We start from the raw sequence: 22,753 nt of genomic DNA, 5'->3' as shown, positions 1-22,753 counted from the left end.
TATGATTCCATTATAAAGCTCCTAGACGCTCGACTTCAAGGGATGCAAGAATGTAGGCCGCGGATCCGAGCACACTGTTGTAGTTGATGGGCTGTCCGATATAGTACTATTAAAACGTTAGTTTCTCGTATCATATCAAGGGTCGCAGATGGATACCACTAACCTCGTAAGTTGCCGTCGAGTTCAAACTACACACCGATACTGTTCCGTTATATCCGAGCGTGCCGTTCGTCTCCTGAACCACAAACGTGCCTGTCAGGTACCCGTGACCGCGAATAGCAGCAGCCACCGCCGTCGATGATAGAGTGGCGTTCGAGGCGAAGTATCCTAGTCGTGTGCCCTTGAGTAGCGCGTACGCGAACATGGCGCTGCCGCTAGACTCGATGTAGTTGCCTTCGCGTCCCGGCTCGTCGAGGAGCTGCCACCATCCACCAGTCGCTGGATCGACCGCACTCACAATCGCACTGGCAAGCGAGTTGAACTTCTCGACGATGAGATCTCGGTACTCGCGCGCGGACTCCGGCAGCACTTCTAGCGTATCCACCAACGCCATCGAGTACCACCCCAGACTCCGGCCCCAGACGTGCGGGCTCGCACCCGTGTCGGGGTTCGCCCACACGACCGTGCGCGAAGCATCGTAGCCGTGGGCCAGGAGTCCCGTCGAGTCGTTACGGGTGTGGTTCCAGAGCAAGTCCAGCTGGAAGTACGTGTCGTCAACCGCGGCAAGCGTCGCGTTCTCCCGCTCGGGACACGGGTTTGCGGTCTCGGCCGCCACGTGGTATCCCACGTAGAAAGGCGCGAGCGAGTACATGCCGTCGAGGTAGCTCCATTGGGGATAGGTAAAGTACCAGAGCCCGCCCTCGGGGTTACGGCGGTTTTGGTCGATGCTCTGGCGCAGGGCGTCGGCGGCGGTGCCGAAGGAGCCTGGTCCCGCTGTCTGGTTAGTTGTCGGGGCTGCTAGGGCTAGGAGGGCGTGTCCGTTGGAGAGGCGGTCCAGAGGGTACGATAGGGCGTCGTGGGTGGCGTTTTGGACGAATGGGGATACGGACGAGGCGCTGGATAAGATGTACGCTTGCACGTCGGCGGTGAAGGCGTCGTCGGGGTATTGTGCTGCGAGCGCGGTGAAGGCTCGTTGTGTGATACCGGCTTGGAGAAGCTCGGAGGAGCCGCCTTTGCCGGTCATGATGCCCTGGCTGCGGGACATGATGCTGGATGCCATCCATGTCGAGTTCTTGCTCTGAGCTGCCTCCGTAACTTCTCCCGCTGCGGTATTGATAGATAAGGCGAGGGCGAACGTCGCCGCCGCGAAGTTAGATTGTGTTGACACCCGCATCGTGATCCGTCTAAATTTCTTTCTCCTAATACTATTTTCTCCAAATCCACCAAGTGCCGTATTCTCATTCCTAGGCGACCGCGACACAGACCTCGGGAATGTTCAACCGGGCCAAACGAATATGTGTGTGTGCGTGTGTGTGCGTGTGTGTGTGACGGAAGTAGGTGAGAAGAAGAAAAGCGGTGGAGGAGGAAAGAGTTTCGTCTCAACTCTTTGTATTACGAAGTGAAGTGAGGTGAGGCAGTTACGACAAAGGATGCAATTACCTAAATTAGGTAGTTTTTGATTGCCCCCTGCCGGAACGGCGACCCGGTTACCGGTGCTTGGGAAATTAGCGAGCGGCGCAAGCAACGCGTTTACGTGCGGTAACGGGTACCGAGTCCACGGATTGGAGGTTTTGCGGGATGCAAGGACGGCAAGGATCTGTACAAAAACATCCCGCCTTGATGCACACTGTACTTGAGTACCGAATATTATTTGCTATTTACGTTTTGTATATTTACATGATAGTAATTCCAACAATGCAATAAACATGAAGCAACGCATATGAAAATATATCGAACTCGCATATATCTACCTACCTAGGAAACACTCGTGCGTATTTCCTAGGAGAGATGTGGATTAAGCTGCTGGGGTATTATTTATTTGCTGTGCCTCTTCTGTGTAAGCCCTATATATTCTTTGTTGTCATGCCAAACCCCCTATATAATGCCGAGTGGCTTTAAGTAGATTGAGACAAACGACGCCTTTTATTAATGTCTAGTCTGTGAAGGTCCCCAGCGGAAGACCGATCACATTGATTTTGTCCCTTCATGCAAGACACGAAGGGATCGTTTAGATGGGGTAGTATTTAGAAGCTTTCCATGCAGTCGAAGTATCATTACCCCTCACTACGTACAATGTAGACAATCAAACGGGCTGACGAGTAAGACGGGTTGACATCATATCACAAATCGAGTGTTTGCAAAGAAGAGATCGAAAGACGGGTCTTCCAATATAGATTGACCTCAACAACTCGAAAACCGACAGAAGCAAAAGACCCAATTCATCACATTTATCTCGTGTTATATATAACACGGGATAGGAATTTGCTTTGGTTCCGCCAAGCTTAGGCGGTGCAGTGATTCCACATTGTTTCCCTGTCCTACTCTACTATCTCATCACAACTACCTACCTTCTCTCTAAGCCAAATAGTCGACCGACTACACGCCCGACCATAGAGAATATCCGTAAACAATACTACGAGTGATTTACCATTCCGCGGTACTCTACGTCTGTGGCTGCAGCAAGAGGGATTATTAACATACTTCAATTGCTCAGCAGGAGAAGGCAATACTTAAAGCAGAGACAAATGTCACCTTGGCGCACATTAAATAGATGAGGTGCAGAAGACAGCGTTGCACTGCGCATTCAGCTCTCGCCTGTCTGCTCTTCTCTCGCACCATTGCCAGCACACGGCACACTCGGTTCCGCTGCCGCTAGCAACCGGCCTGTGCCGATCGTGTCGATGATAGGTAGCTGACATGGGGCCTCGGTCACAAAGCTGACAAGGCTGTATGTATGTATGTTTCTCCCGCAACACGGGCTATCATGTGTGTCTCGTGAGACAGTCCACGCCATTCGCCCGAGTAGCAGAAGGCTTAGTTGCCTGTGTTTTACCTGAGGTATGGTTACCTACGCTCTGGAGTACTGGCGTTTCCCCTGGGGTAGGTATTTAGAAATACAATGGCTTGAATAATGGCCAATTACACCCCTTCCCGTCGATGTCTTCTCAGCTTCTTCGCTTTGACCTTCCGGCCATATAACAAGCTGCACATTGCCCATCTCCTGAGTACGGCGCTTGATACGCTCCCCCACGTATTCTGTTCTAGACTTGTTCTCATGGCGCGGATCCCGTTCTACGCCGTCCAAGTACCCGGAGCTTAGGTCACTAGTTTACAGAGCCGCTAGTTTTAACCCGGCAATATGGGGCATCGGGATGACCTGATCGCGGCTATGGCCGTCTTCTTGGTGGTTGATACCCTTGCCATAGCCGCCCGCCTCTATGTCCGAACGAAGATGCTGACTCGTGGTTTCGGCTTGGACGACGTCGTTCTCATCCTGACATATGTAACTCTACCTACGATTCTTATCTTAGACGTGTACGGGCTTCGTACTAATACCACTATGATCTCTAGATCGGCTTTATTATCTCCTGTGCTATGGGCTTTACGTCTATGCATTATGGCTATGCTGCTCGAGACGAGCAGACGTACTACAGCAAGGCCAAATACACGAAGGTAGATGATACATTTTATATACTCTATCCCGAGTCAATTGTTTATACCTAAATATAATCAACTCAAGGACTAATATAATTACATATTTAGTTCCTATTCGCCAACCAGTTGACGCTCTACATCAGTGCCGGGCTCGTCAAAATAGCTGTGGCGCTCGTTCTCTATCGTCTATCATCGACTAAGAAGCTACGCTGGCTCCTAATAGGGTCGATGGCTGTCGTCACTGCCTGGACCATAGTGATGACACTGTTCGCGTCGTGGCCATGTGCCCAAGGTGGCGCGTCCAACTGGGCTGGCAGCAAAGCTTGCACGCAAGTCGGTTACTTCCGCACCATCACCAATATCTTTATCGACTACTTCTATGCGCTGCTGCCGATATACATACTTAGAAAGGTAAAGATGAGCACGAAGTTAAAAGTATCAGTACTGCTACTGCTGGGGTTAGGTGCATTGTATGTTACCCCTTTCCCTTCTCTAGCACTTATAAGTCATGAGACACAACTAGGCAGAGTATACTGGCAAGCCTATACTCACCATTCTTATAGCGCAAGCTCCGCCACCATTGTCAAACTCGTCATCATCGTCAGGTTATCAACCGCCAAGGGCGAGGAAGCCCAAGCTCTACACTACGACTTACTTCTCTGGGCCGATATCGAACTCGGAATGGCTACGTTCGCGGCGTCTGCGGCAGCTCTGCGACCTCTACTCAAGCACATCCCAAATATCTGGAGTAGAAGCCAGACATCGAATAGTCGTAGCCGTACTACAAGCGAGGCAGTCGGTCCCTACCGGGAGCTCGGTGCTAGTAACGAGCTGCACCCGGTGAGAAAGCATGATGCTAGAATAACAAATGGGAAAGACTCCGAGGAGGATGTATTTGTAGTTTGAAGGAGGGGATCTGATACGGGGTATAGAAAACGATGCTTATGATACCCATGATTTTCCGATCTTATTAGGCCTAAGATCGGGTTGTATATGACATTAGTTGCCAGCTGATCATGTATTAATAATATGTATTAATACCACCTACCTATAGACAACCGCGATACGCATGTGTACCTACCTAAGGTATGTTTACCCTTCAAACCAACTTCTGGAGATCTTTATCAAAGGGACGAATTCGAGTGTTAATAGGATATAGGAATATGCTCAAATACGCTGTTAAGCGATTGTATGTATAGCCGGTTAAATTGACAATGAACTGGTTATAGATCAAATAGCTCCGATATCTTGATATATCAACCGTAGCAAATGCCACGGAACTCGTGGTATCATTATCTAAATAAGATGAACCAGTGCGGTGCCTACCAAATAGCTCGAGATTTATCTCATAATCTAATAGCAACCCAATGGCTATGAACCAAAAAAACAGGAACGCCATCTCGGCTCCCTACTCATTAACACCCACCCTCGCCCCAATACCACCACAATATCAGTACATAAGAATCTCACGGGTCATATCTATCTATCGCCACCGATATCACGTCGACAAGCCTTATCAGCGAAAACATCGTCGCCATCGTGACGAGCACCAGCATTAACACCCCTCTCTCCAACAGCCGGCCGCTCTGCAGGCGCTCGCATGGGATACGGACTAATCCGCCTAACAACCGGGAACCTAGATCCAGACCTAGATATACGCCGGGGCGGCGTATACGTGTGCGTATGCGACACAAACCGCGGAACACGCCTCTCGCGCAAAGTACTCCGCGTCCGCGGCGGCGTCACGCGTCGGGACGCAGTGGTTTTTCGGCCCGACAGCCGCGGCGACCTATACGAGGTAGTAGTAGTATACATACCCGGCACAGACCGCGGGGGCTCCCGGTGCGTAAAAGCGTGGCGGCGCAGGGATTCCCGACTCCGACTCCGTCTGCTCGGCGGGGTTTTGGCAGGAGATCTTAGGGCGGAGTCGTTAGCGTGGCCCTGGATGTTAAGACGCTTGATCCGTGGTCTCAGGGCGTCTACGGCTGGGGAAGAAGAAGAAGAAGCGCGGCTTGTTTTCGTGGGCGTGCGGGGTGGAGGGGAAGGGGCGTGGAATTGGTATGCGACGCGTACGGGGGGGAATGGGGTACTGGAGGATGGGGGATGGTGCGGAGGGAGGTGGAAGTCTATAGAAATGGTATTGAGAACACGAGGACTGGTCGGAGGTGACGTGGAAGGGCTCCGGGGTCTCTTTGGGGCTGTGACGGTTCCTTCTCCTTGCTCCCCTGGACATAAAGTAGAAACCTGAATGGTAAAACTACTATGGCTATGGCAGACTGCTTTAGTCGATCGCGAGGGGGTTGATAGGATAGACGACAGGGTTCGTTGGCGCTTTGCTGCCTTCTGAAGTGTAGTTGAGGTTTCCTCAGCCGGCTTCTTCGGGTGTATCGTAAGATTCGTAATGATAGACGACTCGCCGGGCTTGTTGTCATTGATATTTGGTTGAGAAGGAGCAGCAGCGACAGATGCAGCAGCAGCATTGTCAACCTTTAAGGTCTCTTGGGCTGCGGTAGCAACTTTCATCACGGGCTCACTTTGAGGTTCTGTAGTTAACCCATTACTAGAGTCTTCCATCGCCATACTAGGCTGGAGAGCTGTTGTGCTAGGATGATGATGAGACCCATCAACTGGGTCTGCATCTAGCTTAGACATGGCGGCCATGCTGACTGGTGAGTTAGGTTGAGAAGCCATGGTATATCACTGGTGACTGTGCGAAGATAAACCAGACTATAGTGGCCGGAAGTTTTTAAGGAGTTCTCGAGGTTATATGATGTAAGTAGGATATATGTTAAGAGAGAAGAAGTGGAAGAGTAAAGCGCCTTCTAGCACTTGAGAGGACAAGATTTAAATAGAGGGACGGTTGCCTTAGCATCGTAGTACCTTGAAGATGCTCTATGCAACGACGCATAAAGCTATAGATTGTTTACTAGATGCAGGTTGTTTCTATATACGTGCCTGGTTTCTGAGATATACTGGTCCATCGTGGAGATTCGCCCTGACAACTTGGGTGGCGAATCACTAAGGAGTCAAAGCGTCTTTCTTCTAGGACTAAGAGTCGGTTACGTACCTTATATATCCAGTTAGCTATAGACCAAGGCGGATAGAGAATGACCATAAAGATGCATCCATCCCAAGGGCCAAGTATGGCATATCATTACACCTCTTAATCATCAGTACCCATAGCTTCAACAGTTCGTTAGGGTAATCATTAACATTATCATCCGTAACTACATCATGGACTGTATACATGCTAACTGTCCTAGCATCAAAGCAAGCAGGAATCATAAATGATGCCAACGACAAGACACTACAGAAGGACATTCATCCAAAATCTCAACTCATTTAATCATAAAAGCCTAACATCTCTCCAACGATACTCTTGAATATGCCCTTGGGATCGAACTTCTCACGTACGGCTTTGAATCTCTTTAGGTGATCTGGATCCAGATTCTGCGTGGCGTTACCAAACACCTCGCGCGTGTTCTTTGTCCAATGAGGCCTGGCCGGGAACTCATCGATGAGAGCCTTGGCCAACTTAGGGTCTACAGTAATCCCCTGTTAGTCATCTAAAGTCCCCTTTGAAGATGAATGATAGATGGGACACGCAGAATTAAAGTTACTCACAGAATTCTTCGTTGAAACGCTTTCCATCGCCGACGGTGGGCTTGAACGACGGGAAATCGAACATGATAGCGCCCTTGGTCCAGTCGGCCCCATCGGACGTGTTGTACGTGACCTGGCCTAACAAATCGTAATAAGGTCTAAATCATTAATTAGTAGGCATTTGCAGAACTGCCTGGTGGAATATACATACTTCCCGAATTTGATATTGATGCCACTACGGTAAGTGCTCGTCATGATAATACCCTTCTTAGCCTCGTCGTCAAATGCTTGTCGTACGCGCTTAAGCATCTTATTGGCCAGTGTGATGGGGAACGCTAACTCGAGAGTAGAGCCGTGCAGGCCATACTCCCACTCGGGTTTCTGATCCGGATAGAGACCGCCAATTAGGACGTCGTAGTTCCAGCCGTAGACGGGCCATTCCGTGATCGTCTTCTGAGTTGTTTTCTCGCGGAAGTTGGGAGCGGACCAAAGACCGAACGCAGTGGTCTCAAAGAACATGTTTGAGGTTGCCAGATACTTCCCGCTCTCTAAAGTGGATTTCGCGACAAAGGCCTCGGTGTCGGTGAGGGAGAAGGTATTCTGGAATCCCTCCTGGGTGCTAAGAGTGAGTGGGACCTTGTCATAGTATCGCCAATGGAACTTCTTCATGTACGGCCACCACTACGAAGCGTTAGAATAATGTATCGTACACGGGGAAAGGGGTATATCGGTGTACCCAAAAATTGGCCGTAGCATAAGGAGCGATCAAACCGTAAATATCGCCATTTAGTACGTCATCTTCATCCAGACTAATTTTCTCATTAGAATAAGAACGAACGTTATGGAAAGAGGTATAAGGCTTACGTCTCTTGCTTCGCAAAGACTTTAAAGTCCGGGTAGATCTTGAACTTCATGCGAACGATGACTCCCAATAGGCCTAAAGATGTCGAAGCAGCAAGCCAGTCGTCATTAGTCTCGTCGCGCTCAACTGTTACAATATCTCCGTTCCCATTGACAATATCTAGTGACAGCACGCCGGCCGCGACCATTGAATCCTCTCGGACAGCAGACCGATGTCCGCCCATCGCTACCGCACCGGCCATGGTGATATTCCAATTAACCAACGTATACCCCATAGAAGCACTGTTGTTGTGGAGATATTCGGCCAGCTGGAGGAACGTCACACCAGCCTCTATATCCACCGTCCCGGTCTCGGCACCCTCCTCGAGTACTAGATTTGAGATCTTGTTCACGTTTTCCGTGCGGATGATAATCGTGTCCGGGTTGTCTGAACACATTGTATTGTACCTTTGCAACATCTCAAATCAGAATTGACTTGCTATGGGTCCTCCTAGAAGCATCGAACAGACACAATGGCCCTATGGAGCATAGAACGGGAATGGAAACGGATATATTATTGGATAAAGCATGCCAACAAAGGTGTACCGCAAATTTGGGTCCTAACTCACCACATGTGGCCCTTCCCTGATGCCCTTACAGGCGTTCCATAGGCAGAAGCGTTCTTCACTATCTGGACGATATCATCGACACTGGTGGCATTGTGGACGAGGGCGACATCGTTGCAAGCGGGAAAGCCTTCGCCGTCAAATGTGTTATACGGGATAGCTGAGACGCTACCAGCGCCCACAATGGCGAGGATAGAGATGAGGACACGATTATAAGTCGGCATTTTGGGACAGCCGCGCTGTTATGCCCATATAATCCTTGGTAGCGGCGGGAACAAGCTCAAGCTTAATAACTAAGCGCTCAAGTTCCTAGTAGCCTAGTTGAGGGACTACTCAAGCAGAAAGGCCGCCTGAGTACCTAGGTAGCACCTGCGGAAACCCCGAGCTTTGTATTCATCAAGGGAAGCCCCAATAGGAAGTCCATGACATCCTTCACTCGACTCTGATTTCCTTGTGATCAACGCAACTTCCCTTTCCCTTTCCCTTTCCCTTTCCCTTTCCCTTTCCCTCCAACCCCAACCTCACCTCCAAGTTTCTCCATCCTCAACCTCGTGGGTACCGGGGTTCCCTGGCCTAAAATTTTCAAAGTCCACATATCAGATCAAAGGAACAGCCTCGCATCACCTACGTGCGACAGGGCTACACCTATCCCCTCGCTGGTGGTATGCCTCGGACGTGACGTGCATACCGGCAGTAAGAGCGCCCGTGATACGATCGACACGGACGCCGCACCAGACACGGGGCACTTACCTAGCGCGGCGTTCGAGCGATGAGGTCTCGGCGAGATATTTAGCGACGACGCTAGGGGTTCCTCCACCAGCAATGAGCGTGTTGGTTTGGTTGGGCGAACAGAAGAGTCGGATAACCTTAAAACGGCTCCCTGGGTTATAGCAGACAGGGCCGTCCTGCGGCGATGTAACACCCCGCCAATTACGACAAGCAGTGACATAACAGCAAGTTGTAATCGCAGGGGGTACCGTCTGGGGTAGCATTCGCATTCCGCCTTGTGTCGATCATTAGGAGACGACGCATGTAGATGTACAGGCGTGACAGAACGCTAGCTGAGTGCGCTGTTGCACGAAGACATACATATTGCGCGGAAGGGTGTCTGGCCGGCGGCAGCATCTCGAAAGCAGGACGAAAATATATGTTTTGTGGCTTTGGCTTGTGATAATGCCCGTGGCTGCCATCCAATTCCGTCCCGGTAGACTGATAGAATGATAGGAATGGTGAATACCTTTAGTCGGGGTGAGTTTAGGTTGAGGAGATACGCTAATGATTGGGGAACCCGGTAATTCGTCTAATCTCAAAGAAGAAACCATAGCATTAGATTAAAAGATGAGGACTAACGCAACATCAATCCCTGAACTCCGTAATAAGGGGTTGTTCTGCTATATAGTAATAGATATAGCGCAGGGGGCTAGGGTTGAGGATTGACCTGCCGAGCAAGGTAAACGAGTATCCACACAAAATACCGAGGACACCACCCTTAGCTATCGTTATACTGTCGGCGGCGAGGAAGATTAATGAGAAGTAGATTCAATGGTCATCTTACCTTATGGGGCTGTCAATAATGGCTGCGACTTGTATCCCAGACTGTTCTGGTCCCTGATAGGAACGATACCGTAGTCTCGTGCGATCGAAAGGAGAAATGCTGAATGTAAAATCTTTTCATAGAATATGGGTATCGCTATAGACGGCATTTCTGCTGAACCTATATTAACTCCCACCTTGCAAGCCAGCCGACATTCTGACCTGCGTTCCTGACAATGCAGAGCCTCGCGGCAGTGTCCTTCTGATTCTTATATCGCCGCAGCTCCTCTAGAGCCTTCGTAGACGACAAGCTACCTATAGCGTCGCCTATTCCGTCCCTGAGGTTAAAACTTCCAGTTGTTACAAACCCAATCAAATCATCTTCATTGGGACATAGTGGATGGCCGTTTATGCTCTCAAAGTTGGGAGCGGGCGGCGGGAATGTCGCTGGAGGGCCGATGAGTTGTTGAGCGAGCAGTTGCTGCCGCGTCTCTAAATCCAGATTTGCCCTGGTGATGACTTTCTTGGGCCTGTTATTTCCGGATGGCTTTTGCGCTAACCATTGGTTACGTATGTTGGGTGGTAGTCTACCCTCAGCCTTAGTATAAGGAGGGTCGGTAGCTGGTACTTCGGCCTGCGAAGAGACGGTCGTAGGCTTCACATCAGGTAGCCGATAGATCCTGGCACACGTGGTGGCCACTCCACGCGCCAACATCTTAATGTTTGCCGTTACCAATGACTTTGGAGGAGGCAGCTCAGATGTTGATGACTGGTAAGCAACAAATGCAGATTTGGAAAGTTGCGTGACGCTTTCTAAGGGATTTACGAGTGCTGCTTGGTTCTCATCTTGAGAAGTTGCTTCTGGCTCTTCTGCTCCATCTTTTTTATCTATTGCCATCTCGTCAGGGTCATCCACCTTGTCACCTCCCCTCTTGATACCGAGAAGTAGTTCGTAGTCGCAATTCCACCCTACTCCAACCTCGCCTTTCCGCCCTGCTCCTAGGTCAAGTGATTCCCAGTTGACTCTCTTTCCTTTAGGCATGCGGTCCCATGCCTTGTGTCTCGCTTTTCGTTCTTCTAATTCCCAAGCTTTGCCTGCCTCTGTGCCGGGCAAGTCACCAGGGAACCAAGGAAGGCCTCTCTCGAATGTAACATGTCTAATCTCCTTCAAACCTCCAAACCAAGGGTTGCCACCAGTCGACAAGGGGTAATGCATCAGACTGTACCATATCGGAAGAACACATTTGTATGGTAGCATTAACGTCCAAGTACCAGATGATTGCGAACCTACGGAATGACGGGAAGCAAGTAATATTGTAGGGATAGGAGGATCAACCATGGTTGGTTCGAGTACGGTTCCTGGTGCGCTATTGCCTCGTCGACGATTTAGGGACCGCTGAGATGGAAGTCTCGATGCCTTGAATCGAGTATCCCTATCGAACAGCTGATGGGGCTTGGTAGCATCGTCTTTGCGGAACGCCGATATGGCTTCTAGAAGTGGTAGTTGTGCGTTATGATCGTTCCCTGGAAGAGCCACCTGTCGTGGAGGGTAGCGAAGACGAGGATCTACGATTGAGAAAGCCAGGAGAGACCCAAGGGGTAAAGCACCGGGATCTTTCAAACCGGCGAGAGACTCGAACTTTGAAGCATGCGATTCTTTCGAATCAGATTTTTGGAAGTATGGCCGAAGCACTCCGAGTAGAGCTTCAGTCGAGTCGGGGCCTATGATATCAATGCTTCCGATTTCAAATCTCAGGTCTTCTACATAAGGCCGGGGATTCTGCATCTTTGCGAGTCGTAATAGCTCGTTGAAAGTCTCTAAGAATGCAGATGGGTGAACACGGATGAAAAGTTGTCTAAATTCTTTACGTTGCTCTTCACCTTCAACTTGCTTTTCCGGATTCCAGATTATAGTCGTCGGACCAATAACGTGTGTGCCGTCTGCACTTTTCCTGCTTAATATTCCGGACCAATGCATATTACCTGACCTCCAGCGCCTTGCCTTGTCGTTCCACAGAGCTTCCTGTGTAAGACCCAACGACTTGAGAACATTCTGGACGCTATTCTGAGGTCCAGATAAGCCAATTGTGCTCATATAGCTCATGTCCCAAGCCATTGCACCCTTTTCCCATTGAATGCGGTGAGTTGGTCGGTAGACTTTTTGTGATGGGGTAAGGGGGAGTGCAAACCTCCACAGGGGTTGTGTAGGAGGTGTCATCCTCGCTCGCTTTGCGTGCCATAAGTGAGTAGGAAGCCAGGTTTTTGAGAGTTGGCGCTTTCTAAATTTCCTGGCGGTAATAATAGGTTCGTTAAGCGCATTTCTTTTTATCTTGGGCCTAGCAGCCCTTATGGAGATGGTTTCATCGTCAGCGCCAGAACTCTTTAGTTTCCGTAGCTTCTTTCGTCTTGAGAGAAGATCTAGCTTCCGAGAAATCTCAGCTCGCAACCTCGCTCTAGTGGTCTTTGGCTTTCTAGTCTTAGAGCTGACGGTTGGAGTATTATCCTCTACCATTTCTCTCTTGGCCCTCTTCCGTAGTCGTCTCGGGACTTTCTTATAGTTATGGGCTGCAGCCCTACGTCTCATTCTGAAAGGCACACGCTGAAATGCTCGGCTGGTTTGAGACGTCCTTGTACGTCTCATACTCTCATCTAGAGCATTGATCTCGAAGGAAAGAGAGCCGACAAACGACTGAACGTTGAGCTCACCATCTTTCAAGGCAGCATGAGATTTCTGGGCGGCAATGCTTCTAACCTCATGGGTCTTTGCACGCTTTGCATCCCGTGTCCTATGATCAGAACCCTTCCCTTGATTCTTGAATCCTGCATCTTGCTGCGGAGGGTCTTTTCTCTTATTAGATTTTGACTGGTCTGAATTTCTAAAAGTTTCAGGACCCGACTTCGGCTTATTCATTGAAACCGCTTTACTACCCGAGTCTCCGGGAGGCTTAGTCTTCGACACCTGCTTCGGAGGCATCTTGTCGGAGTAGATACTATGTGTAAGCCATATGAGTCAACGCGCAAAGGGGGCAGTATATTCGATTCGATGGTACTTCAAGAGCAAGCCTACTGTACGCTTCCAAGGTAGGATACGATAGGTAGGCCTGCTAGTTATGGAGCTAAGGTTGAACCAACGCAAAAGGCTTGAAAAAAACACACTTATTCAAAATCTTTCACCTTGACTTCATTAGGTAGTGCATGATGATATGCACCAAGGGTTGGATACCGCGTATTGCTAAACGCGTATTGTGCTCCGCGTGCAGGTGGGCATGTGCTTCAAATTTTTAGTACCGCATTTTAGAAGGGTTCTTAGTGGGTCTGGCAGGTAATCGGGCACAGCTGGCGTTTTGTTCTAGCATTCAAAATACGCGTACGAGACAGCTGGGGCTGCTGGGCTCCGCTAGATTTAAGGTTAAAGAACGGTACATCTTAGAGTACTTACAGTTTTACACCAATATTGTACTTGGTACTAGTAGATTGGGACTGCCATGGCTCGAATTCGGTTAACTTAGGCACAAACAATGACGTAGACAAGTCTTAACTACATGGTATGAAGTACCTCGCTCTTAACGTCCGAGCTGAATTCGACAAGGTCCGGAACATTTCCTGTTTCCACAGCCATCATTCAATGTTAGAACGAACCAACAAGCATTGCTTTAATTCTTTTTTCTACCTAACCTAGCTTTCCTTGATCTCGACGTCGCCCTATATTTGTGGCTGATTCTAGCACCAAGAGCTAGGGGTAACGTAACCCCCCCCTAATTCAATCTAATTCAACTCCTTCCCTACTAGGCTTACCTTGTCTCGAATTCGCCTTGCCTCGTTCGTACAATTCCAGTAGAAACCCAGCAGAAACCTGTTCGCTTTTCGGGATCCGGTACAGCCGAAGCGACAGTTCTAGCCGCTACATATCTAGTACCTAACCGGGCTACCAAAAACAGGCTACAATTGATGTTTCGCTCCGAATCATGACTGCATGTTACCAGCACACCATCTACGCCGTTCGCATTTGCTACTAGTTAGCATGTGCAGCATTCCCGCTGCTGGGGTGAATGCGGCTTTATTAAGACTATGTCGTCCTTAAGTATGTAAGCCTGTAAGCCCCAAGCTATCGCCGTCCTTCTTCCCCTTCACGCTTTGTCACACGGTTTCTTTGAGCCGCATTCCTGTATTCTCTCTATTATTATCGGTTGCCTCTCATTCATCCAATAAGCGAAGATGTAACTCTGCCTACATTCGGCAACTTGTCATTGTTGTTATTAGCACATTTGTGTTTTGCCCTTCATACTGCTGCTATCCCTTGTCTTCCTTCCATTTTGCTTCGCTGGGAGAATTGTCATAATAATGTCTCTCACTTTGATTACGACACCCATTGCTATGCGCCAAATTCGTATTTTTCTCAAGCTAACATGCGTATTCTTCCAATAGTTAATAAGGCTCGGAAGGTATATAATACATATATTACTATTTACTTCACCCTGACTTATATTTCACAATGCTAATGCATATCTCCGTCCCTCTTCTAGCCGAAATTCGAGCTTCACCTCACTATCTACGACTTAAACAATGTACCATTAGTTGCCGGCACCTCTACGATAAAATGGTACCTTCCGAACTCGATACATGGCGAGAATCGCGGCCGTACGGCCAAGTGTTCCATCGACAAGATCAATCATCGCGTTGTATATAACTATTCTAAGATCATACCCTTGCGCATCTCAATCGATCGCAATAACAACCTTTCCGAATGCCCTATCGAATTCGAGGTACTGCAGGAGTTTCCCATGGTCCCCGGCGGTCGCGACGAGAAGATTCCCCTTGGCGTTGTCAAGTTGAACCTAAGCGAATATGTCGAAGAAAGCGAAAACTTTCCTCGCCGGAGTATAGGCGCGCGGGCCAGCGCAAGCCTGGATCATGCACGAGAGAAGATCGGACAAGGCATGTCGCACCGACGACAAAGCAGTAGCAAATCGGGCAGTAGCCTTCCACCCGGTGTCATAGGGGGGACCAGTCCACCAAGCACAACAGCGCCGCCGCTACCACACCCAGAAGAAAATGACGTGGTAGACGATGAGGCCGAAGAGGGCATTGTCCGGCGATACTTAATGCAGGAAAGCAAGATTAACAGCACACTTAAGATTGGCATCTTAATGATTCAGATTGACGGCGAGCGTAACTACGTCGCGCCTCCCCTCAAGACGGCTCCTATGTTCGGCGGCATAGCCGGCATCATGACGGGTAGCGAGCAGGTCCCGGTCGAGGCACCCGAAGACGGGTCTACGCCCCCCAGCACTAAAACTAACTCCGGCTCCCTCGGCAAGTCCCGAGACGCTTCGGAGCTGCAGGACATGTATCGCCGCGCGCTAGCAGCAAGTTGGGCTTGTCAACCCGGCGAGCTACCGGCCGACGAGTGCATCGAGGACATCTTCTCAGGTGGCGACGGGTGGAGCGATACCACGCGCCCCGGCTCCAAGCCCCCTACCCGCCGCAGCCGCCTCTCGCATTCTAGCAGCGCTAGTAACAACAGCGGCAACATAAGTGACGACGAAGGCGTTGGTGGTAACACGTTACGGCCCGCCGATATCCACCGCATGCGCCAACACCATCTGCGCACGCGCAGCGGCGGCAGCGATCGCAGCTCTCCGACGCTGACGGGCGGGTTGCGCAGCAGCAGTACTAATGGCCGCCAGGAAGGCGGAAGCGGGCGACATCCTCGGTACCGGGGACCCGGGAAGCCACTTAAAGAAGACGGCGGCGTAGACGGAGCATCAGATGGCGTGCGCAGCCGTAGCGGGAGTTTAACAAGTCTAGCGCCAACATTAATCAGCGACCGTGGACGTGAGGGGTTCAGACGGCCGAAAGAAGTAGACGAGTACGAGGAGCGCGAGGACCTAGTCGCTTGGACGTTACCCGAGACCGTAGTCTAAGGTTAAAGCTTGTGCGTGTGCTAGGGTATGCATAGCATAGCATAGCGTAGCATGGCAGGGATAGCATATTATATTCGTGGGACATGGCGTATGGTTGTTTTTTATATCCATGTATTGGAGCTAACTACCTAATTTACTTCACACACATACCTAAAGTCTTGGTTGAGATTGGATAGACAGACTTTATAATCTAGAAGTGGGAATTGTATATGTGAAGGACGGATTGGATGGGGTTGGCGTTATGCATATATAATAGGTTGGTACATGTATAAACCGGCTGCACATAGATTAGATTAATAGACAGAACGCACCGCGTCTCGAATTAGATCACATTACACTGCGAAACCGGGAATTAACCTGCACGACGAGAAACGAGAAACGAGATATACAAAGTCATAGCATGCATAAACATCATAACTACATACCTAGTTAAAATGCGTATATGCATCACGTCTACTCTATTCCCATGCTTAGCCTATGCCTATTCTGCCTGAGAGGGTGGAAGGTGGAACAAAATTCCGCCCAAGTTAGTTCCATCTACCGAATAGTGTCTACCGAGCGTCGCGATGCCTCCCTCCCTTTTAACTAGACCGACGCCAATAAGCGAAGAGCAGTAAGTAACATTACCTATCTACCTAGGTAAGTAAGATAGGACGGGTGAACTATCTTACGGAGCTGCAAGAGTCCCCCTGACGCCACCCTTGCCGCCGACAGCTCTCGCCGTGATGGTGACTGCGAGGTCGGGTGCGACGTTGATGGTGACCTCGACTTTGCCCCCCTTCTTGACGTCCCGGACAGCCGCCTCCGCGAGGGTAGTGCCGATCTTCCAGATCTTTTCCCTGTGCTCCTCTTCCTCCTCGTCGGAGTCGAAGTCGCTGTCGTCTTCATCTTCGTCATCTTCCTTGTTGCCGTTCTCCTTTGGCTTCGGCTCCGGCTTCGTCACCTTGATGTGAGTGCCGCCTTCAGCCACCTTCACCAGTACGTCGCCTCCATTTGTGGGGGCTCCGATGTGGATTGTTCGGCGAGCCGGTGCAGCAGTCTCGGGTGCGATGATGGGTGTGAAAATCTCCTCGCCATCGTCGGATAATGAGATAACACCAATAGCATTAGTAATGTGCTTGACAGTTGTAACGGCAGGGTGCGTCGACTGCTCAATGTCCTCCGCCTCGTATTCTTGGATCAAAGAGGCCTGGAGAGCAGCACCACGGGCTTGGAGCTCCGAAGGGTTAATGGCGGTTGCACTCGTTGCGGGGGCCTGGATAGTAGTAGTCTCCGGGAATATCGCGCGGAAGTTGTTTGCGATTCTGGGAGTATGGGATGTGCCACCAGAGAGAATGACCTCGTCAATATCGAGGACGTCCAATCCGGCCTTCTTTATGACACCGTCAACGAGGCGGTTGAAGCCTTCGAATACCTTACGAGCAATTGTCTCGTATCTCAGTCTGTTGATGGTAGTCTGGAAGTCAATACCGTCCGCCAAGCTTTCGACACTGAAACTGGCGTTGGTACCAATGCTAAGGGCCTTCTTAGTAGCTTCGGATTCGGCCTTAAGCTTCGCTAAGCTCCTAGCGTTTCCTCGAGGGTCGACATTGGGGTTCTTCTTCATAAACTCTTTGGCGAAGTGTTCCATAAGGACATTATCCAGGTGAACCCCAGCAAACTCATAGTCGTGAGCCGTTGCGAGGATTGTATACAGTCCACCTCTCGAAGCTACTACGGCAACATCTGAGCGTGTACCACCAAGATCGGCCACCACGATTATCTTATCTTCCAACTTAGCCTCCGGTCTTGCGTCATAGGCAAGAACTGAAGCGATAGGCTCGTTGATTAATTGAAGGACCTCAAGCTCAGCATCGTTTGCGGCCTGAATCAGGGCTTCTCTCTGGGGCTCTGTGAAGTTTGTAGGTACCGATATTACGGCAGAAGTAACCTTCCTTCCTAAGTAGTCCGAAGCAGATTGTAGAAGACGGCGCAGATATCGGGTAGAAACTTCCTTCACGGAAAGGGTAGAAGGCGATTCTCCCTCGACCTTGTCTTGAACGGTGAAAGAAACTGTTCCGTTCGCTTCCTGGGGGTGAGATGCGGCGTGACAGTGAGTAGGGTCGATAGACTTGAATCTGTTCCGAAGGTAAGTACTTATTCGGCCATATAGTACGAATGGAGAACTAACTCTTGACCAAGGAAGTCCTTGAATGATATGATTGTATTCTGGGGGTTCCGGATTAACATGGCCTTGGCCTGGTTTCCGGTGTATTCTTCTCCATCGACATATGATAGGATGGTGGGGATCTGTCGGTCTATATTATAGGATTAATTAGCGAAGTGTCGCAAATATAGAGGCGTGCTACCGCTACCCACCTCCATCTTCGTTCGCAATAACAATAGGACTGTCATCAGTTGTAGAAGCAATAGAGCTGTACGAATTGCCAAAGGATATACCAATGGCGCATCGATCACTTGGCGAAACGCCAAGTTGGCCAGCTCCCTTCTCAGTCATGGATGCGATCTTCCTAAAATCTTAAAAATAGCCAGGTTCGTAAGGAATAATTTCAAGTCGAGGCCAGAGAATCCAAGTAGTGTTGGATAGTAGTGTTCGCTGGTGGGGTGTGAGATTTGGGATTTCGGCGCCTTGCCAAAATTTTGTTCTTTAGAGCCAAAAGGAAAAAAAAAATGAAGTTCCTCGATTGCAGCACATCCCTGCCCACTGCACCCCCACATTCCAATTCCCGATTCCGCATGGCGGATTAAACCTAGCCACAATAGCCCCTCCAAAGCTTTTCAACAGCCACAAGTAGAGCTAAAAGCAACCACTCCCGTCGACCTGTCCATTAGGTAGGTACATTTTCGTAGCTCAGCCACTAAATTTTCAAAGTTACATCTTCTCTTAGAACAACATAAAACTAAAAATGGCAACTGCACAGAGTGAGAGGGTATTTGTCCTCCCGGGGGACCAGATAAATCCTTCTTTGATTCCGTCACATCCAAAACGAGCTTTACGGCTCGGTCCCGGACTTCGGCACATCCCTCCGAATGAGTTGATACCTACAGTCGCCGGCCAGCTCGTCACCGACCCTAGGAAGAATTCGATATGGGTTGAGTACAACGGAGGACGAGTAAGTCAACGGTTTGCCTACCTACAAGATCATGTATTGACAATCCCTATAGTACATACCAACGGTCGGTGATCTAGTCATTGGTACCGTGCATCATTCAGCAGCTGACTACTTTTACGTCATGCTGTCCAACTATACTTCCAATGCTATACTGCCGCAACTAGCATTTGAGATGGCCACGAAGAAGACGCGGCCTAATCTGAATCCCGGTGCTCTAGTCTACGCGAGGGTCTGTCTCGCAAATCGGCACATGGATCCTGAGCTTGAATGCGTCTCGCCAAGCACAGGAAAAGCAGACGGCTTGGGTCCCTTAAACGGCGGTATGCTGTTCGATATCTCACTAGGCATGGCTCGACGGCTTCTAATGCGTAAATCCGCTGAAGAGGGCAAGGTCGTTGTCTTAGAGGAACTGGGGTCCGCGGGTCTTGCTTTCGAGACCGCAGTCGGTAGGAACGGGAAGATATGGGTCAACAGTGAGAAGACGAAGACTGTGCTGGTAGTTGGACGGGCAGTAAAGGAGACAGATGAAAATAGTCTTACTGTTGACCAGCAGAAGAAGTTGGTACGAAAGCTGGTTAAGGAGATGAGTTAGGTCGGGTCCAAAACTACTCTGATGTAGGTTAAGGCTGTTTTCTCCATACTTCAATGATACCCCAGTACTTTTCAGTCAGATTCCGTATATGTTTTGATATTTGAACAATCTTTTTAAGTTTATGATATTGTGGTATGAGTGATGACGTCTTCTATACGTTTATTACTATCAACATATCGTATACACTGGTATTTTTCATGTTTTCTTATCTAAAAGAATGGCTCAGAACGGTTCACATGAGACGATAAGGAAATATACGAAAATATAAAACATTAATTTATATATATAAAGGCGCTATCCAGAGCATTTTCGAAGCGAAAATAGCTAATCTTGTGCTACAAGAGTAGCCTTAAAACTATAACTTTCCCACATTCAGTCCATCGCTGAATATCAGGACCATCTTCCTTTTTTGTTTTGTTCTTATCTTAATCTGTTTCCATGTCAAATAGATAAATTAAGATACGATGTATAAGTCAAGAAAGAAGCATCAACGAGTACGCCTACAACTCACCGTAAGAACGCCATAGAACGCCGAACCGTATAAACCAGCTAAAGTTCAGCAAACATGGCACATTGGGAACTTACCCTGCCCGCCCCTACCTTTTTGTTAACCAGCGTGCGACAGTCAAATCCATTGCATTTGCCACTTACGTTCAAGCTGCCGCCTCTCGAGGCAGCTAAGACATACCTTGTCATCGGAATCTTCAGGGTTGCAAAAGCAGGATTGTACAGCGCATGAAAAGGCAGGGGAAGGTGTACTTATAGAAACAAGCATGGTGGACTGATCGTCATTGTCCCCATCCTGACTTTTCTCTTCCATATAGGCAGTTGACGGTATACCACGTTCATGGTAGAATATCGCGCTATCTAGTGCACGCACGCCGGAAGTTCGCTTTGGCGGGACTAGCGTTAAGGGTCAGCGACTCGTTCATGTTTCGATCATCGAAGAGGACAACAAGGTGGGAGGGTTCATGCAAGAAAATTGTCAAAATTACTTACTTGAGACCACATCCAACGATGTGCCTGTTTCGACCATGAGTGAGTCTACTGAGGGTTTAGTCCGTATGAATGTAGCGGGGGCGGTGCGGATCCGGGGAGCGTGTTCGGTGTTCAATGCTTCTGCAAAGCTGACACTTTTGACTATTTTCTCTTTGCCGCCAATACCAGCAGCGGGTGCAGGGGTGTCCTTACGCCAGGTAGGAACTTTCGGTGCTCGCTGAAGTTTGGGAAAAGTAGGCAGACTAGACACGGTTTCATTTTCATGGTCGGGATGACTTCGAACATCGAACTCTTCAGCCTGTTCGGTTATTCGTTGGACGAGGGAGCAGTCAGATCGCTTTAGCGGAAGGTCATAAGACCTTGTCTTTGGGCGAATAGGTTTTGGTTGAACCGGTGGCCCGCTAGGCGGTCTACCGCGAGCGCTGAGAGGATAATCAAAATCGTCACTGACTAGGTCGGAAAGATCGATAGGGGTGTTGCTCCCGTATTCCCTGACCGGGCATCCAGCCCCTATCTCCGATACAAACGGGCCAGTCTCAGCAGATATAACGTAAGAATACTCGTTTGGGACGGGAAAATATTTGCGATTTACGGAATTCTGTCCGGAATTTCTTCTCGAAGAAACGGCATCTGTATGGGTAGGCTGCGCTTTGGGGCGCTTATGATGTTGATCATGATGTCTATTTCGGTGGACTAAAGGCGGCGGCGGTCGAAGTCCAACTGGGGAGTTGTTCGGAGCTCGCGGGACTTCCATCGTACTTGGAACCCGTAACGATCGCCTTCTTCTAGTAATTTCAGCTTCTGCAGTATTCTCAGCTTCTCTGGCATGTCTAGCTTCCGTAACATTTTTGGCTTCCGTAGCACCTTCAGCTAGTTTTTGGAAAGCCGCCTTGGAGATGGTATATGCGTCACGATGAACAGTTCTAGGATCGATCGTTTGATTATAAAGCCCGTTATTAAACTTATACTCGAGGAATTTCTGGCTTACAGGAATAGCGGCTTTCTTGCCAAATTCTTCAGCGAAGAAATCTAGACAGTCATGACACACTCGCTGTACGGATTGTGAACTACGCACCGGGTCGCAGCTTGAAAGCATAGAACCCAGGCAGAAATAATTCCGGATGAGGTTATATCGCCAACATCTATAAAATTCTTGCTCCTTGTGGCGGCAAGCGTAGCGGAGCGTGAGGCGTTTACAGTCGCACGGCATGATGAATATTGTTGCCTAGGTACCTAGATACGTAGAAGCGTAATAAAGAGCGTGCTATTACTACACTGCTAAATATCTAGGAAGAATTGGAGGTTGAATGTTCTACCTAGGAGATTGTTGTTTCTGCCGTGTCTTTTATAGGGGAAACATGATGGAAACGATGGTAAACGATAAGTCGCGAGGACATTTATAGGAGATTCAGAGCAATTCAGAGTTTTTGTTCTATAGCATTATTATCAACATTGTTCTAAAACAAGAGGAAAAATAAAGGACTTATTTATAAAGGAATTGTTATCCCGAAAATCTCATAGCAACCTCGTTTAAAGACAAAGAGACTGAATCATCACAACGTAAATCAGTCTATTGTCTTCGACTCGATAGGTGCCTCTTGGGATAGAAATCAACAAGACAAAGCCCTAAGTAAGGTCCGTACCAAAGGATAGTTTTTCTGCAGCTAATTGAATTTTGGATATCATCCTATTCCGAGGTTGTCTTATTGATAGCCCTAGGTTAAGGATTTACTTCTTTTCGATGGCTAAGATGGTTAAGGTGGTCGAAACTACAATGTACCACTAACCAAGGTAACATTTGTATCCGCATCGAGAGAGGCAGTGTAAATTACGAGGCTAACTTTATGTACTCATAACGAGATTGTTCCGATTTGTCATAAGTGAGAATTAAAGATTTCTAAGGTGGCCGGTTGAGTCATCACCGCGGAT

The 22,753-nt window shown here is 49.0% G+C and overlaps 9 protein-coding genes across 9 annotated transcripts; 3 read left to right on the top strand and 6 right to left on the bottom strand.

The window, feature by feature from the left end:
- Window positions 1-10: 10 nt before the first annotated feature.
- On the bottom strand, window positions 11-1,204 carry F4817DRAFT_357790 (glycoside hydrolase family 105 protein; the record flags this gene model as incomplete). The annotated part of the gene is made up of 2 exons (XM_049305952.1): window positions 11-106; window positions 164-1,204. The coding sequence occupies 2 exons, from the start codon at window positions 1,202-1,204 to the stop codon at window positions 11-13; spliced, it is 1,137 nt and encodes a 378-aa protein (XP_049160555.1).
- A 1,922-nt stretch (window positions 1,205-3,126) lies between these two features.
- On the top strand, window positions 3,127-4,597 carry F4817DRAFT_55577 (uncharacterized protein). The gene is made up of 4 exons (XM_049307634.1): window positions 3,127-3,442; window positions 3,511-3,612; window positions 3,703-4,064; window positions 4,158-4,597. Exons 1-4 carry the CDS (start codon window positions 3,299-3,301, stop codon window positions 4,498-4,500), a joined length of 951 nt encoding a protein of 316 aa, XP_049160554.1. The 5' UTR covers window positions 3,127-3,298; the 3' UTR covers window positions 4,501-4,597.
- Window positions 4,598-5,022: 425 nt separating this feature from the next.
- F4817DRAFT_364192 (uncharacterized protein) lies at window positions 5,023-6,285 on the bottom strand (the record flags this gene model as incomplete). The annotated part of the gene is made up of 1 exon (XM_049306723.1): window positions 5,023-6,285. The coding sequence occupies one exon, from the start codon at window positions 6,283-6,285 to the stop codon at window positions 5,074-5,076; it is 1,212 nt and encodes a 403-aa protein (XP_049160553.1). The 3' UTR covers window positions 5,023-5,073.
- Window positions 6,286-6,793: 508 nt separating this feature from the next.
- On the bottom strand, window positions 6,794-9,173 carry F4817DRAFT_333026 (FAD-binding domain-containing protein). Its single transcript, XM_049302720.1, has 6 exons — window positions 8,667-9,173; window positions 8,062-8,505; window positions 7,934-8,006; window positions 7,409-7,878; window positions 7,219-7,355; window positions 6,794-7,136 (listed from the first exon to the last, which is right to left on the bottom strand). Exons 1-6 carry the CDS (start codon window positions 8,885-8,887, stop codon window positions 6,937-6,939), a joined length of 1,545 nt encoding a protein of 514 aa, XP_049160552.1. The 5' UTR covers window positions 8,888-9,173; the 3' UTR covers window positions 6,794-6,936.
- Window positions 9,174-9,889: 716 nt separating this feature from the next.
- F4817DRAFT_55542 (ribonucleases P/MRP protein subunit POP1-domain-containing protein) lies at window positions 9,890-13,528 on the bottom strand. The gene is made up of 3 exons (XM_049307633.1): window positions 13,353-13,528; window positions 10,219-13,186; window positions 9,890-10,008 (listed from the first exon to the last, which is right to left on the bottom strand). The coding sequence occupies exon 2, from the start codon at window positions 13,168-13,170 to the stop codon at window positions 10,378-10,380; it is 2,793 nt and encodes a 930-aa protein (XP_049160551.1). The 5' UTR covers window positions 13,171-13,186; window positions 13,353-13,528; the 3' UTR covers window positions 9,890-10,008; window positions 10,219-10,377.
- A 711-nt stretch (window positions 13,529-14,239) lies between these two features.
- On the top strand, window positions 14,240-16,477 carry F4817DRAFT_55493 (N-terminal C2 in EEIG1 and EHBP1 proteins-domain-containing protein). The gene is made up of 2 exons (XM_049307632.1): window positions 14,240-14,638; window positions 14,720-16,477. Exons 1-2 carry the CDS (start codon window positions 14,603-14,605, stop codon window positions 16,118-16,120), a joined length of 1,437 nt encoding a protein of 478 aa, XP_049160550.1. The 5' UTR covers window positions 14,240-14,602; the 3' UTR covers window positions 16,121-16,477.
- Window positions 16,478-16,499: 22 nt separating this feature from the next.
- Window positions 16,500-18,810, bottom strand: F4817DRAFT_333017 (HSP70-domain-containing protein). Its single transcript, XM_049302719.1, has 3 exons — window positions 18,479-18,810; window positions 18,291-18,417; window positions 16,500-18,237 (listed from the first exon to the last, which is right to left on the bottom strand). Exons 1-3 carry the CDS (start codon window positions 18,615-18,617, stop codon window positions 16,788-16,790), a joined length of 1,716 nt encoding a protein of 571 aa, XP_049160549.1. The 5' UTR covers window positions 18,618-18,810; the 3' UTR covers window positions 16,500-16,787.
- A 216-nt stretch (window positions 18,811-19,026) lies between these two features.
- On the top strand, window positions 19,027-19,825 carry F4817DRAFT_314450 (uncharacterized protein; the record flags this gene model as incomplete). The annotated part of the gene is made up of 2 exons (XM_049300403.1): window positions 19,027-19,233; window positions 19,286-19,825. 2 exons carry the CDS (start codon window positions 19,027-19,029, stop codon window positions 19,823-19,825), a joined length of 747 nt encoding a protein of 248 aa, XP_049160548.1.
- A 445-nt stretch (window positions 19,826-20,270) lies between these two features.
- F4817DRAFT_55466 (uncharacterized protein) lies at window positions 20,271-22,705 on the bottom strand. Its single transcript, XM_049307631.1, has 2 exons — window positions 20,825-22,705; window positions 20,271-20,728 (listed from the first exon to the last, which is right to left on the bottom strand). The coding sequence occupies exons 1-2, from the start codon at window positions 22,032-22,034 to the stop codon at window positions 20,451-20,453; spliced, it is 1,488 nt and encodes a 495-aa protein (XP_049160547.1). The 5' UTR covers window positions 22,035-22,705; the 3' UTR covers window positions 20,271-20,450.
- Window positions 22,706-22,753: the final 48 nt, after the last annotated feature.

The sequence above is a fragment of the Daldinia loculata genome (genome assembly GCF_022478755.1).
Source record: "Daldinia loculata strain CBS 113971 unplaced genomic scaffold F4817scaffold_15, whole genome shotgun sequence".
Classification (NCBI taxonomy): domain Eukaryota; kingdom Fungi; phylum Ascomycota; class Sordariomycetes; order Xylariales; family Hypoxylaceae; genus Daldinia; species Daldinia loculata.
Note: the sequence above shows the minus strand (reverse complement) of the source record. Positions and strands in the feature narration are given on the sequence as shown.

Coding starts and splice junctions, on each gene's coding strand:
- F4817DRAFT_55577 (XM_049307634.1), top strand. CDS start 3,299: ATGGGGCATCGGGATGACCTGATCGCGGCTATGGCCGTCTTCTTGGTG. Junction 3,443..3,510: donor TCGTTCTCATCCTGACATAT/GTAACTCTACCT, acceptor TATGATCTCTAG/ATCGGCTTTATTATCTCCTG. Junction 3,613..3,702: donor GCAAGGCCAAATACACGAAG/GTAGATGATACA, acceptor TTACATATTTAG/TTCCTATTCGCCAACCAGTT.
- F4817DRAFT_333026 (XM_049302720.1), bottom strand. CDS start 8,887: ATGCCGACTTATAATCGTGTCCTCATCTCTATCCTCGCCATTGTGGGC. Junction 8,506..8,666: donor TCAGGGAAGGGCCACATGTG/GTGAGTTAGGAC, acceptor GATGTTGCAAAG/GTACAATACAATGTGTTCAG. Junction 8,007..8,061: donor GTCTTTGCGAAGCAAGAGAC/GTAAGCCTTATA, acceptor TGAGAAAATTAG/TCTGGATGAAGATGACGTAC.
- F4817DRAFT_55542 (XM_049307633.1), bottom strand. CDS start 13,170: ATGCCTCCGAAGCAGGTGTCGAAGACTAAGCCTCCCGGAGACTCGGGT.
- F4817DRAFT_55493 (XM_049307632.1), top strand. CDS start 14,603: ATGCGTATTCTTCCAATAGTTAATAAGGCTCGGAAG. Junction 14,639..14,719: donor TAGTTAATAAGGCTCGGAAG/GTATATAATACA, acceptor TCCCTCTTCTAG/CCGAAATTCGAGCTTCACCT.
- F4817DRAFT_333017 (XM_049302719.1), bottom strand. CDS start 18,617: ATGACTGAGAAGGGAGCTGGCCAACTTGGCGTTTCGCCAAGTGATCGA. Junction 18,418..18,478: donor TATTGCGAACGAAGATGGAG/GTGGGTAGCGGT, acceptor CCTATAATATAG/ACCGACAGATCCCCACCATC. Junction 18,238..18,290: donor AAGGACTTCCTTGGTCAAGA/GTTAGTTCTCCA, acceptor CCTTCGGAACAG/ATTCAAGTCTATCGACCCTA.
- F4817DRAFT_55466 (XM_049307631.1), bottom strand. CDS start 22,034: ATGCCGTGCGACTGTAAACGCCTCACGCTCCGCTACGCTTGCCGCCAC. Junction 20,729..20,824: donor ATCGTTGGATGTGGTCTCAA/GTAAGTAATTTT, acceptor CCTTAACGCTAG/TCCCGCCAAAGCGAACTTCC.